Source organism: Rhamphochromis longiceps, linkage group LG15 (genome assembly GCF_057381845.1).
Source record: "Rhamphochromis longiceps isolate RC_006_pf linkage group LG15, R_longiceps_female_GT1.1, whole genome shotgun sequence".
NCBI lineage: Eukaryota > Metazoa > Chordata > Actinopteri > Cichliformes > Cichlidae > Rhamphochromis > Rhamphochromis longiceps.
Genome location: NC_140571.1, coordinates 5506399 through 5520361, shown reverse-complemented (window position 1 = coordinate 5520361; position 13963 = coordinate 5506399). Strand labels below are relative to the sequence as shown.

The 13963-nt window shown below is 37.2% G+C and overlaps 3 protein-coding genes across 4 annotated transcripts in view; 1 reads left to right on the top strand and 2 right to left on the bottom strand.

Moving 5' to 3' along the window:
* LOC146651871 (MAM domain-containing glycosylphosphatidylinositol anchor protein 2) overlaps window positions 1-13963 on the top strand; it is a 200936-nt gene that overhangs the window by 35278 nt on the left and 151695 nt on the right. The gene's annotated exons all lie outside the window — the stretch shown is intronic.
* Window positions 6234-8592, bottom strand: LOC146651874 (low choriolytic enzyme-like). The gene is made up of 8 exons (XM_085383400.1): window positions 8440-8592; window positions 8251-8269; window positions 8084-8131; window positions 7832-7981; window positions 7628-7745; window positions 6698-6876; window positions 6527-6608; window positions 6234-6419 (listed from the first exon to the last, which is right to left on the bottom strand). Exons 1-8 carry the CDS (start codon window positions 8509-8511, stop codon window positions 6284-6286), a joined length of 804 nt encoding a protein of 267 aa, XP_085239526.1. The 5' UTR covers window positions 8512-8592; the 3' UTR covers window positions 6234-6283.
* LOC146651873 (low choriolytic enzyme-like) lies at window positions 11972-13921 on the bottom strand. Of its 2 annotated transcripts, none has more exons than XM_085383401.1 (8): window positions 13781-13921; window positions 13592-13610; window positions 13425-13472; window positions 13106-13255; window positions 12902-13019; window positions 12436-12614; window positions 12265-12346; window positions 11972-12157 (listed from the first exon to the last, which is right to left on the bottom strand). In XM_085383401.1, exons 1-8 carry the CDS (start codon window positions 13850-13852, stop codon window positions 12022-12024), a joined length of 804 nt encoding a protein of 267 aa, XP_085239527.1. In that variant the 5' UTR covers window positions 13853-13921; the 3' UTR covers window positions 11972-12021. The 2 variants fall into 2 exon arrangements, with proteins under 2 accessions (XP_085239527.1, XP_085239528.1); XM_085383402.1 differs by lacking the exon at window positions 13781-13921 and adding an exon at window positions 13707-13759.

The following is a 13963-nucleotide window of genomic DNA, read 5'->3' as shown; positions in this document are numbered from 1 at the left end:
CTATATGCAATTTGGCTGCCTAGTTCCTTTATGCATTGAGCTCCAGAATTTGAATAGTAGCAGAGTTCAAACTTGGAAAGCAGTGATATAAAATTTTAATTCATTCTTTATCAACGTGTTGGAGTGCAAGCTCGGCCTTGTGTTTTGTCCAAATAGCTTTTAAAACTGATAACGAGGTTGCATTGTTTAGCAGTATTTAGCTAATCTGTAGCAGATGGTGTGGATATTGCATTGCGACAGTGCTTTTTAACTCATGTTTCGGTGTTAGCAGCTGAGCAGTAAGCTGTTACACAGTGTTTCCTCTGGCGAAAGCCTAAAAAATTAATAATCAGCTGTTGCTGGATGTCGTGCTCTACATTTAATACCTTATGATTTTAGAGATTTAGAGTTAAATTGAAAGGTGGCTTAATACAGTGGCATGACATCATGCCTGCTGCATTTGAGTGTTTTACTGAATGAAGCAACTCCCTTTGCTGCAGTTATAATGCTTCTAAACATAGAGGTAATATGGTCCCTAGGATGAGAGATCAGTAACTCGTTGTGAATAAACCTGTCAATCTCTCATGGCACAAGCTAGTTGTTGTATCGCTTCTTTGCTGTCTGTCTGTGGTCATCTCACTCGCCCCATTCACGTCTTTGATTACTGTCCCCACCACTCTATTGCCTTTGTTGCCCCCCCAATTCGTCACGTTATCTCCCACCCATCCTTTTTCTTCCTTAACTTTTCGCTCTCTTTCTCATTCTCCACGCTTCCCTTGCTCTCACTTTATCGTAACCCCTCCATCTCCTCCTCCTCCTTTGCCCCGGTCTCATCAGGCAAACACAGAGAGTGATGCGCAAGCACCATCCCTCACATCTCCAATGAGTACCTTGTTATCATCTTGTCCCCACAGCGGCTTTCTGTCTGGCTCCGTCTCAGCTTGGATTCCGTCACTAATGGGACCGCATCATTTTCGACAGCTGCAATTCGTCAGTGTTGACAAACAAAGATGCGGTGCAGCTATGCGAACACAGCTCAAAGGGATTGTAGACTAATGCCTCAGTCTGATTTACACATTTACAAAGGGTATTTTTTTAAAAACAACATTCCTCTTTTTCCACATGACCTGTAAAGATCATATGCATTTATATTGCCTGTACTTTTTTAATTAAAGTAATGTCAGCCATGATCTCTGTGCCAGAGAAAATAATGCATGAAATATTAATTAGACCTCAGAGTGTAGTGGCATCAGACAGTTAGTCGTCAGTGTGCTCTATATGTATGAGCCTTAGATGTTTCAATGTGGCGCCTCAGGCTCTTCGCATCTGTTAAATAGGAGCTAAATGAAACTTCATGAAAGCCTAAACAAGTTTGCCTCCATCTCTCAGCCCACTAATCGTCTCCACTGGGCCCTGCAGGGCAACAAGAAAGACTCTCAGACTTTGTATGCCAGTTGACCGCATCTCTAACTAAATGTACTTGTTTTTGTGAGTGTTGCTTTCATCTCTCTCTTATGTTCCAAAATCAAATCCACTGCACAAACAACAGTCTCTGTTTTTTCTGTTTGTTTGTTTCAGCTATTTAATTATGTTTGAAAAAAAGAAAAGCTACTCAAGGTTATTTTGTAAGATCAATGCATAGCCTGTATTAAAGTTCACATTTGTTTTCAGATATTTTAAAACACAATGCAGCAATACTAGCTACAATTTAAATTTAGCTGAGATTCCTTTCACCAGAGTGGCTGTAAAGAAATCCCTCTCTAATGTGAATTTGTATTCAAGTGAGAAAATGTTCAAAAATCTTTGGTTTCTGCCATTTTTTTTTATAACGAGGAGCACTTTTTTCTATGACACCTATCAATCTATGACTTGTGTCTATGTAACACACATCAGAAGTAACGACACTCTTTAAAGGAGCCTGAATTTAAGTGCATGCCAATACTACAGGATTGTTTGGTCTGTGATTTTTAGGTGATTGCTTGGCCACATTGTGTCATATTATATCATGACATCATAATATATTATAACATGATGTTATATTAAAGTGATAGAATGCTTTTATAAGGTGCTTTAGGGGCATAAACTCTACAAATGGACAATTTTGGTAGGTGGCTATGAGGTAACCAAATGATGATATAATATATCATGCCTAATTCATGTTTTATGGATATGAATTTGATGTTATTGTTATGAAATTAAAATGATACAATGATTTTTAAAATGTGATACAGATAAGAACCTTCAGGGACCCAGGATGTATCTGTGTGCCAAGTTTGATTTGCTTAGATTGGAAGAGTTTGCAGACAAAGAGACAGAGATTTTATATGCAGTTGTGTCTTTTGATCCAGTTTGTCTCAAAGATGAAGAGTTTATCTATATTTTATTATTCTTGCCATTAGATGTCAATTTGTATGTTATCTCTTAGATTGGATCTGCTGGAGAAAGGGATCCCCTCATGGTCATTATGGAAAGAGGGTTTACTGTAGAGAAACCACAGATTTTTTCAACATATCTAAGGACATCTGAATATAGTTTTTGGACAGACTTGCACAAATTGAAACCCAGAGTGCAAAATCCCTTTCTCTCCTCCAGACAGGTCGAAAGCCTGACTTGTTGAAAATTTTTGAACATTTTAAAATAGCCTTAAAGGTCAGACTGGCCAGGATGGTAGCACGAGTCAGAGCAAACATTTTAATTTCCTGTTGGTGGACATTAGGCAGCTCATGCAGCGAACTGAGGAGAGCTGTGTGCTGAGGCTTATCGTGTTTGAAGAGAGGCAGGTACACTGATCTGTGTTAATAATGTGGTGGTAAGAGCCATTCATCCAGCCAGCGGTTATGGCCTGCCAGTGTATTACCAGTGACATCACAGATCAGGCTGCATTTGGCTCCGCTTGGCCTGCTCTTATTAGAATAGACATCCTGCAGGAGACCCTTCTGGTCACATACACACTGCCCTTTATAGTATGGTCAAAGAGCATCAGTGAAAGCCTTACAGACAATTCTTTGTAGCTGTTATCAGATAACAGTCAGTATAATTAAATGTTTGGTATGTAGATTAGGCTTGCTTCAAATGGCTGTCTCTGGTAGCATAAAAACCAAGAGGGAAATGTGCGAACAGTCTAAGGAAAGATAGAAATATTCCCTTCGATATGTTTTGATTTATGCTTCGCAGTTGAGAAAACTCCCTCTCATTTTCATTGAATGTTTTGATTGAATGATTTTTAACCACACTGTATTTTGGCCTGTTTATGCTTTAGTCATGGGATCGTGGGCTCATCTGTAATCTTATTTTAGTCAGGCATTGCAGGAAAATTTTAATTTATAGCTGGCTGGAAAAAAAATCTCTGAGTTTCTTGGAGTCTGAACAGAGCCAGCATGTTAAATATTTCAATAAACAAGTAGATTTTTAATATTTTATGGGCAGAACGATTGATATGAACTGAAACTGCTTTATGAAACATTAAAGGACCTGTGTCCATCTCAAGTATTCAGATTTGCATGGCTTTCTCAGAGCACTGCCAGTGCCATGGCCTTCTTTAGCTGCATTTAAGCCAGGACGCTGGAGAAATACATGCAGCGCTCTTGTGATTGTTAGCGCATTCATACATCATGGGAGGAGAAGAATTTGCTTAACAGGAATCTGTTCTCTCTCCCAGGCATTCTCCTTCTTTATCTCACTCCAAAACTCCTCTGATATGCGTTTCTCGCCCAACGCTGCTCTCTTTCACTGGGGTGAATACAGAAGAATAACACTGCATAAAATTTCAAAGGGTGAACAAAACACATCCAAAAGCGTGGGATGTGGCCAAGTGGAAAAAAAAATTCTCTGCAGGGTTAGGGAGTAGAAGGAGAGGGGTTTATCTTGTGTACTACCACATCTGTGCCTTTCCACAGAGAGTCAGCTTGTGAATTTTGGCTTGCTGCGTGTACTGCAGTACTGATTCACTCAGATAAAACAAGGTCTTCGCAAATGTGCAAATCCCAAACTTAATTACTATGAACCAAAATGGAAATGAACTCAATTATGAAGATATTGCCACATATTTACCTGTCAGTCTTTTTTGTATCTAATTAAATTCATTTCTTTGTTTTTTGCCACTGTTTCCCTACTTTATTTCCTTAGTAAATGGCACTAAAAATATGAGAAGATACACTCAGGGAAAAAAATTAAGTTATTTTGTTAACAGAATTTTATTGCACATACAAAGTTGTTTGTAAATTAATGTAAATATTTATTTTCATTTACAAAGTTATCTTTGTTGATACATTCAAGATAATTTGACCTGCAGTCTTTTATTACTGGTGTACTACTCATGATGATTAGTGAAAAATATACTTTGGAGGGCTCCCCAAATATTATTATGTTGTTGACTAGTTGCAGCAGTCATTATTTTATTTTTATTTTATTTTTATTTTTTTTTTACTTTTCATCAACCTGAGAAAAATGACAACATATTGAGCTGAGATTCTCTCCTGAGAATATTCTACTGGACTCCACATGCTCTTATTTTGAAATTCTAGTCACCCTTGCTTTCCTCTTGCTTTTTTTTACTCTGGAGATTTGGTGGATAATCTGCATAACACATATTAAATTGTGTTTGTTTATAAATAATCAATATTCATATGTATCATGTTGAAAAAACAATCTTGATATTTGTAAATTAAAAAAATTACACTTATTAATCATGTAAATTCCCTGCACCTGTCATAGACATCCGCATGACGTCCAAAAAAATTACCCAGTCAAAAGTGAAAATGTTGACCATCATATTGATGTCCAAATTGTGGACCTAGTCTGGATGTTTCATAGAATTGGTCGTGGACCCACGGACCCAATATAGAGATGATCTGCATGTTTATCTGACCTCCAATGTTTAGTGGGATTGGACAGTCAGCTGTTTTTGTCACTCCGTCATTTATTTGTCACACACTAAGCAATTAACTTATTTGCAAATGAGCAGCTTGTGAACAGTACTGTTTAGTTTGGACACTGCTACCTCCACAAACTGAAACAGAGTCTGTGGAAAATAATGGCGTGTCAGTCTGTGGCCTCAGTTTGAAATACTTGCCTAAAGTTGATTCAACCTGCAACCTTGCTTCTTTTGTGTGAAAAAGGATAATGCATGATTATGGCCAAAATGGTTATAATGAATAATAAAAGTTCATAGCAAGGTACTCAACAGCTGGGAGATCCCTCTCTGGTTCGCTTCTGTGCTATATTTTGCATATAATGCAGGTAATTTTACTTTGAAAAAATATCACAAGGGGATAGCATAGGGTTTTTTCCTGTTTTTTCCTGAAGCCTTCATTACTCAACATTTTTAATGGAAATATATCTTTGGCCAAATGGTGATTTTGGTCCATCTCTGTGAGCTGGTCTGATATGCTGAGGTGCTGTGCAGGCTTAGTTTTATCGACGTCTGAGTTGATGCTGGAGGACTGACGTTATCAAACACTTGACTGTGTTTCTTGGCCTTTGTGCATTCGTCATATTGCTGTTAGCGATGGTAAGGAACATCATCATCAGGTGGTGTGGGACTGCTTTTGCATTTTGTTTCATAAGTGAAATTTATGATTGAGATTAAAATGTGATTATTGTACAGCCCTATTGTGAAGCATATGTTCGTTTTGGCTGTCATTGCTAAGTGAGCCAGGTTCGTTATTTTTTCTTTTTTCATTTGTGGCCTGGGGCTGTGGTATTATACATGCTCACACTGAGTTAACTGTGACACATTGAACAGAACAGAATCAAAAAATGTATATTTATGAGTTACACCTGTGTTAGTGGGAGTAAACTGTTAATATCTTATAGCAGATGCCGTAGACGGCACTGGTACAACAAGTCAGTATGACTTCTTCTTTAGAAAGATAAGTTCTGATTATCTACTAGCTTTCAGAATTAATAGTTCATTCAAAGTGTGTCCTGAGACGCTCTACCAGTTTGCATTTATATTGTTTCTACAGTAAGTCTGGATGACATGTGGTGGCTGAATATTGCTAATTTAGGTTATGATACCACTTGTAATGGAGAATTATGCATGGTAAGGACCTTTCTTTCCAGGCATAATTCATATATGATGAAAAAAATTGTCTGAGGATTTATTGATTTATCTTCCATAAAAGGTAAAACTACCAAAAAGAAATAAATGAAAATGAATGAAGGCAGGAAAGTTTAAAAATATGGTTGAATTCATATGGAATAGCCTTTCTTATTATGTGAATGTCAATCACAACACAAAACTCAGAAACAACTGGAGATGTCACAATGCTTTATTATAATGCTTTTAATATTTTCTTCCTGTTTACTTCTTGCACTGGTAAAGTATGTTGACCCTGAGAATGTCGATGTCAGACATGCCAACAATCTGGCCGATGGGAACATTGGGATCGGGGATGGGAGTTAATGTTTCTGACTGTGGAGTAATTCCGAACGCAGTCCTATAATTAGGAAGAATTGCAAGAGGCGATTAAACAGAATTTGTTTCTGTGCAACACAATTACACTTAGTACATTTGACTTCAGATTGTGTTTTTGTTCAGGCTTACCTTCCATAGTGCATGACAGAGGAGTAATCATATCTAGTGTTGAGATTATCGGTGTCCATCTTGTCAAAATTGTTGAAATAACCTGTGGGAGAAAGACAAATAAATTAAAAAGACCAAGCATCAGAACAGTCTTATTTCAATTAGTCATCATTGAGGCTTTGAGATTTTTACCTTTTATGATGTTTTGCCAGTTGACTCTGATGTACTGGTCGCGGTCGCTTCGAGTGTGTTCATGGTAGAAACCAAGTGCATGCAGCAACTCATGCTGGATGATACCATGCTGGACACAGCCAAACCTCTGCAGTGACACCACCTGCTTGTCTCCAACACGACCCAGCAAAGAGAAACAGCTAAAAATGTAAACAGTACAAGAAGCCAGAGATGATCGTCAGAGGAAGACAGCTGACATTAGTCTGATGTTTAACATGTATCGAGTGAAAGTTTGAACAACTAAGGAAAAAAAAGTTGAACTGAAAAAGTAACTTTCCACTGTTTGACAAACATGGCAATACAGTTTAAAATTGTTTTTAAAGTTTTTAGTGTTACACCAAATTGTATATTACTCTTTTACGCTGTGCCTGACTCTGCACGGATCGGCTGGTTTGTGCCTCTTCCTTACTTTTGTTACAAATGCTGATATAACATATTGGCAAATAGCTAATACTACAAAGTTATGTTTAGAATTGCCATAAATGTTCACAATATTTGTTTCTTCTACCAATATGCATTATGCAGTAGCTGTAAAAATGAAGGGATTATTTATGTAAAGTTTCAAGTCTGATGTAAGAACAGTAATTTATCCTAAATTTAGACACAGTGTATCTATTTTTATTTAGCTGAAACCACAGTGATTGCTAACCTCAACCAGATGGTTTTATTGCTTAACAAGCCAAAGTGTGGGACTGTATGAGAACTCTCATCTGGTAATGAAACTGTTCCCAACTTTACAACATCTCCTTTACACAAATTATTTAAATGAACATACTTAAAAAAATAAATTATTTACTGTTTGTTTTTTCAATTTCACTGCATATGCAGTCATTTTCTGTGATTTCCATGCAGTGTATTTTGTTTCAAGTAGTGCTGTAGTAAATAACTTACCCATATTTTGGTTCAATACTTAGGTACGCGGTCTCTGACGTCCATGGAATGAAGCGAACACAGGTTGCTGTTTCAAAGCCCTTCATGGCATCTAAAATGGTCTTCTTCTCACCATTATCTACAGTTGTGAATAACTTAATCAGTGACGTAAGTGTTTTACTAGATGAATGTTTGTGCTGTAACATGCACCACAGTTAAACCCACCATATTTATCACTTAGAATGTAAGGAACGTCAACAGTCCCAGATGTGAGAGACTTTGGCCATCGACAGGAGTATTGCTTATTTGCGCACTTCAAAGCATTTCTGGTTCTTGGAATGAGTATGTCTCCTTCCACCAGAAAATCTGTAGATCCTATTGAAATAATGATAGAATGACTTTTCATTCTATCATTTGACACTGATAATGAGACAAGGTATTCCCCCCCCTCTTGTAATATAATGACTAAAGGCTCACCATTGTTCATTCTGAGGATGGTTGTGGTAATGTCCTCCCCAGAGATCTCTATGAATGCAAGAAAATCAGAAGTCATACAGCTTTGTTGTTACAATGAGAAAAGTGACAATGTGACACAGTTAGTTATACAGAGCTGCAAAGAGATGAACCAAGATTTGTTCATTTACCATTCTGACCAGCATGATCCTGTGAACAGAAGATAGAAACAAATTTCACTTGTATTGTAATTAATGTTGTTGGATTTAATGTGTTGAATGCTACGTTACAGATAAAGATAATCACCAATGTTATGGGAGATGCATCATGTGGTAAATGCAGTATTAACAAGCAATTCTACTTTTTAATTAATTAATTACATGGTCATGATGAGCATTACAGAGGCCCAGAAGCAGCAGCAGAAGAAGAGAAACTGTTGTTGTCAGGTCCATTTTGGTCCAAAGATGCTGATCGTCAAGGTGTCACTTCAGGAACTTCACTTGTCTTCCAACGAAGTGATGCTAAAACCCAGTCGGGGATGAACTTATATGCAAGGTGTCCAGGTGTGTCTGTGTACCGAGATTAGTGATAGGGGTTCAGAAGGCTTTGCCTTAGACACATAGCTGCCCTGTCCAGCATTTCCCACTGTTTCCACACTAATACTTTTATTCTGGGGGGATTAGAGTGACCACAGGCTGGTGTCAACTTGCTTAGCATAAGGCTTTTTTAACCAGCAGGAGATTGTCTTGGGAGATGTGACCCTGCCCCAAAGCATTATCTTAAAAATAACAAATATAACAGTGGAATCATGCAATGTAAAGAGTTTGCAGGCGTTGCCTTTAAGTAGTATTTTTTTAAACCATTAATAACCTGATTGCAAACAGGCTGGGGTATGTTTGTGTAGAAGTCGCACTACATAGACAATTGAAGAGCGTCTGTGAGTCAGGGGATGTCAGGATTGTGTAGTTGTTCACCACCTTCAACAGAAGCTGAAATGGGTTTTGATCTCTATCTTCTTTTGCAGCAAAAATATATTCCAGAGAATAATTTTTATGATAGTTGCACCGCAGTTTTAAACAAATATTTTAGTAAGTTTTAAAAATAGTATTTAGAGATCAGTTCAACTAAAATGTGCAGCTTTTGACAGATTAACATGAAAATAGAACCACTATTATAATGTTAATAGAAATATGGTGCAGTGAAAGGTGTGCTGTTTTTTTTTGTAGAGGGGGAGATGTACTGCAGCTTAGGGATGTTAAACTCATTTCACATTGGGACAAGTGAAATTCATCTTTCTGTCGGTGTAAAGAACGTATTTAAACCTCAAGATACTTTAATATAACAAAAAGCAGTTTCATTTTTTTTTCTTAATGATAAGCAAATGCTGCTGTTGTTAATGAACGAAATCTGTTTTCAGAGTCTTTGGGCTAAAATCATAAGAAACAAAAGTGTAAAATTACAGAAAAAGTCCTGGTAGCTCATTGGCCAGATTGTCCTTTCATCATAAAGCAGAATGTTTTTGTTAATTCCCAGAAAAGGTCCTATTTAATTTATGTATTTATTTTGTCAAAAAAACAAATCAAAACAAGCAAAAAAAACCCAGACATTTATTTTGTCATCTGTGAAAAAAACAGGACCTTTTCGGAACTTTACTTCATTACTTTGCTCCATAAGAAGGGAGGTCTTTATCATTAGGACAAGCTGTAAAATTTAGGAAAATACAGCCCAAAGTTTATGTCCTTCTTCACATTTTCCAAAGGCAGAGGGCTTACTATTGGTCCAGTACCTTATATTTGACACCTCTACTGTAGATGAATACTGAGTAACATCCGCTGTGGTTAGTTGAGCTCTCTGAAAACATATTTATTTGTTTTGTGGGCAGCACAGTGGTGCAGTGGTAAGCACTGTAGTCTCACAGCAAGAAGATCCTGTGTTTGAATCTGTTGGGTGGCTGGGGCCTCTCTGCGTGAACTTTAAACATTATCCCTGTGCCTAAATGCCAGGTATGAAGACTTTCTCCCACAGTCCAAAGGTGTGCATGTGAGGCCACTTGGTAATTTTAAACAGGATGTGGGTGTGAATATCAGTGTGAACGGTTGTCTTACACTGTGTGTTAGGCCTCTAATAGAAATCAGTTCCCATAGAATCATACATCAAAATGTCCAGTGTTATACCAGCAAAAGCGGAACCACAGGTCTTTATGTCTAATGCCTTCGGCTGCAACAAACAATTCATAACTCACCCATTTAAGCTCTATTAAAGTTTGCAATTTGATAGGGAGAAGCTAACACAGGCAGTTGTAGCTGCATGCTAGTAAGTGCTAGACATCACATCAGCTGAATCCGAATCACTAGCTTAAACCTTGCAGTTATCAGGAAAACAAACTTGTTCAAAAACATGAGAAAATATTTGAACATGGCTTATTCAACTTACTCAACTTAGGTAAATGAATGTTTTCTTCTTTTTGTTCATCAACAGCATTTCCAGGCACTATTATAGGAGCTACAGTAAAAATAAAAATAAATATAATTTCATAATTTTGATATCAAAAGGTAACAAAGGTATTGGTGCATGGTTTATTGTACAGCCCATCCAAGAAGTCTGAGACATATAATCTGGGAAATTCTTGCATTTTATTTTTTGGTTACTTTCCGGTAATTGCCGGTTTCTTAGATGACTAAACAAAACAAAACAGAAAAAAAGAAGCTGATGACCAAAACAGCAAAAGTGAAAATTCAAGTTAGTTTCCAAACCAACACATTGGTTATCATCATGCATTTGAATAAACCAAGCATATTTTTCATTAATCTGTTAATTCTATAGTAATAGATAGTTAACAGGTTGAATAGGTTTGATTTATAAACAGCACAGGACAGCTTCATCTTAACTAGTGACAAGTCAGTGTTTTCTAAATTTTGAGGAAAATAAAAAGAATGAAAAGCAGCTGTACAGAAAGCAAACGTCTGATGTAATTAAATAAGCCACATTACATATTAACTGGAGAGGATTGCATTTGTATACGTTTTACACAGGTTTTGGTACAATATACAGCATCAGAATAGAAGTGAAACTCTTATTTGACTGAGCAATCAATTGCCAGTCAAGAAAAAATGAATCAATTCTCTTGATTTCGCTTCTCCAGTGTAAGAAAAGTGTTTTCTTGATTTTGGTTTTACATTATTCCAAAAACAGATTCTGAACTCCAATTTAGACCGGAGGAATTTAAACATGTTTTTCTTCCAGTTTATTGACAAATGCAACAGTCCATGGATCCAGCTCTAAATAATAAGTCAATTTTTTTTTTTTTTTCACTTTGACTTCATCATTTCTGGGAGGTGTAGTAGTAAATGGAAGAAGTGGACAAAAAGAGAACTTCTGGCACCTTGTTCCTGAACACCAAACAGCAGTGATGACATATCCAAGCCCAACACTGATGTGGTCCTGTGCTGTACATCACAATGATGTGACATTTATTATCAGTGGGGAAAAATTACACTGTGTGTGTTAGAGAGAAATGGTGCTGCAAACTCTGGCATCTGTTTATGTGTACTTCAAATTCAACGTATTTGTATATTTTCCAATGTTTGCATGAAGCATTTTGAACATATATAAGTACTTTTCTGTGTATATGTGCCACCTGGATATCAATGCCTGTCCACTTCGGGGGATCTACCTAGGTACACAGGTAATCCAATTTGATCTTTTACTTCACACATCTGCACTTGGCAGAGAATAACCTTTAGAAAACGTAAGCTTTAAGACTTTTCCAGCATCACATTTAGCTTTATTCATTTCCCATAAGAAGTCAAACTAGCAAAATAAAATAAATTCAACCAAGTTTAACAATATGTGATATGGAATAGCCTTTCTTATTATGTGAATGTCAATCACAACACAAAACTCAGAAACAACTGGAGATGTCACAATGCTTTATTATAATGCTTTTAATATTTTCTTCCTGTTTAGTTCTTGCACTGGTAAAGTATGTTGACCCTGAGAATGTCGATGTCAGACATGCCAACAATCTGGCCGATGGGAACGTTGGGATCGGGGATGGGAGTTAATGTTTCTGACTGTGGAGTAATTCCGAACGCAGTCCTATAATTAGGAAGAATTGCAAGAGGCGATTAAACAGAATTTGTTTCTGTGCAACACAATTACACTTAGTACATTTGACTTCAGATTGTGTTTTTGTTCAGGCTTACCTTCCATAGTGCATGACAGAGGAGTAATCATATCTAGTGTTGAGATTATCGGTGTCCATCTTGTCAAAATTGTTGAAAAAATCTGTGGGAGAAAGACAAATAAATTAAAAAGACCAAGCATCAGAACAGTCTTATTTCAATTAGTCATCATTGAGGCTTTGAGAGTTTTACATTTTATGATGTTTTGCCAGTTGACTCTGATGTACTGGTCGCGGTCGCTTCGAGTGTGTTCATGGTAGAAACCAAGTGCATGCAGCAACTCATGCTGGATGATACCATGCTGGACACAGCCAAACCTCTGCAGTGACACCACCTGCTTGTCTCCAACACGACCCAGCAAAGAGAAACAGCTAAAAATGTAAACAGTATAAGAAGCCAGAGATGATCGTCAGAGGAAGACAGCTGACATTAGTCTGATGTTTAACATGTATCGAGTGAAACTTTGACCAAATCTGATCTGATAGTTAAATGAAACTGTTCCCAACTTTACAACATCTCCTTTACACAAATTATTTAAATGAACATACTTAAGAAAATAAATTATTTACTGTTTGTTTTTTCACTGCATATGCAGTCATTTTCTGTGATTTCCATGCAGTGTATTTTGTTTCAAGTAGTGCTGTAGTAAATAACTTACCCATATTTTGGTTCAATACTTAGGTACGCGGTCTCTGTTCTGCGTGGAATGAAGCGAACACAGGTTGCTGTTTCAAAGCCCTTCATGGCATCTAAAATGGTCTTCTTCTCACCATTATCTACAGTTGTGAATAACTTAATCAGTGACGTAAGTGTTTCACTAGATGAATGTTTGTGCTGTAACATGCACCACAGTTAAACCCACCATATTTATCACTTAGAATGTAAGGAACGTCAACAGTCCCAGATGTGAGAGACTTTGGCCATCGACAGGAGTATTGCTTATTTGCGCACTTCAAAGCATTTCTGGTTCTTGGAATGAGTATGTCTCCTTCCACCAGAAAATCTGTAGATCCTATTGAAATAATGATAGAGTGACTTTTCAACCAAGTGCTGTTTTTCTCTAAAAAGTAAGTTACTTTACTCAACATAGAAATTTGACACTGATAATGAGAAAAGGTATTGCCCCCCCCCCCCCCCCCCTCCCCCCCCCCCCCCTTGTAATATAATGACTAAAGACTCACCATTGTTCATTCTGAGGATGGTTGTGGTAATGTCCTCCCCAGAGATCTCTATGAATGCAAGAAAATCAGAAGTCATACTACGTTGTTGTTACAGTGAGAAAAGTGACAATATGACACAGTTAGTTATACAGAGCTCAAAATTTGTTAACCCAGATTTGTTCACTTACCATTCTGACCAGCATGATCCTGTGAACAGGAGATGGAAACAAATTTCACTTGTATTGTAATTAATGTTGTTGTATTTAATGTGTTGAATGCTACGTTACAGATAAAGATAATCACCAATGTTATGGGAGATGCATCATGTGGTAAATGCAGTATTAACAAGCAATTTTACTTTTTAATTAATTAATTACATGGTCATGATGAGCATTACAGAGGCCCAGAAGCAGCAGCAGCAGAAGAGAAACTCTTGTTGTAAGGTCCATGTTGGTCTTGATGTGCCAGTGGTGAAGGTGTCAATTGAGAGACTTCACTTGTCTTCCAATGAAGTGATGCTAAAACCCAGTCAGGTGTGAGCTTATATGCAAGGTGTCCAG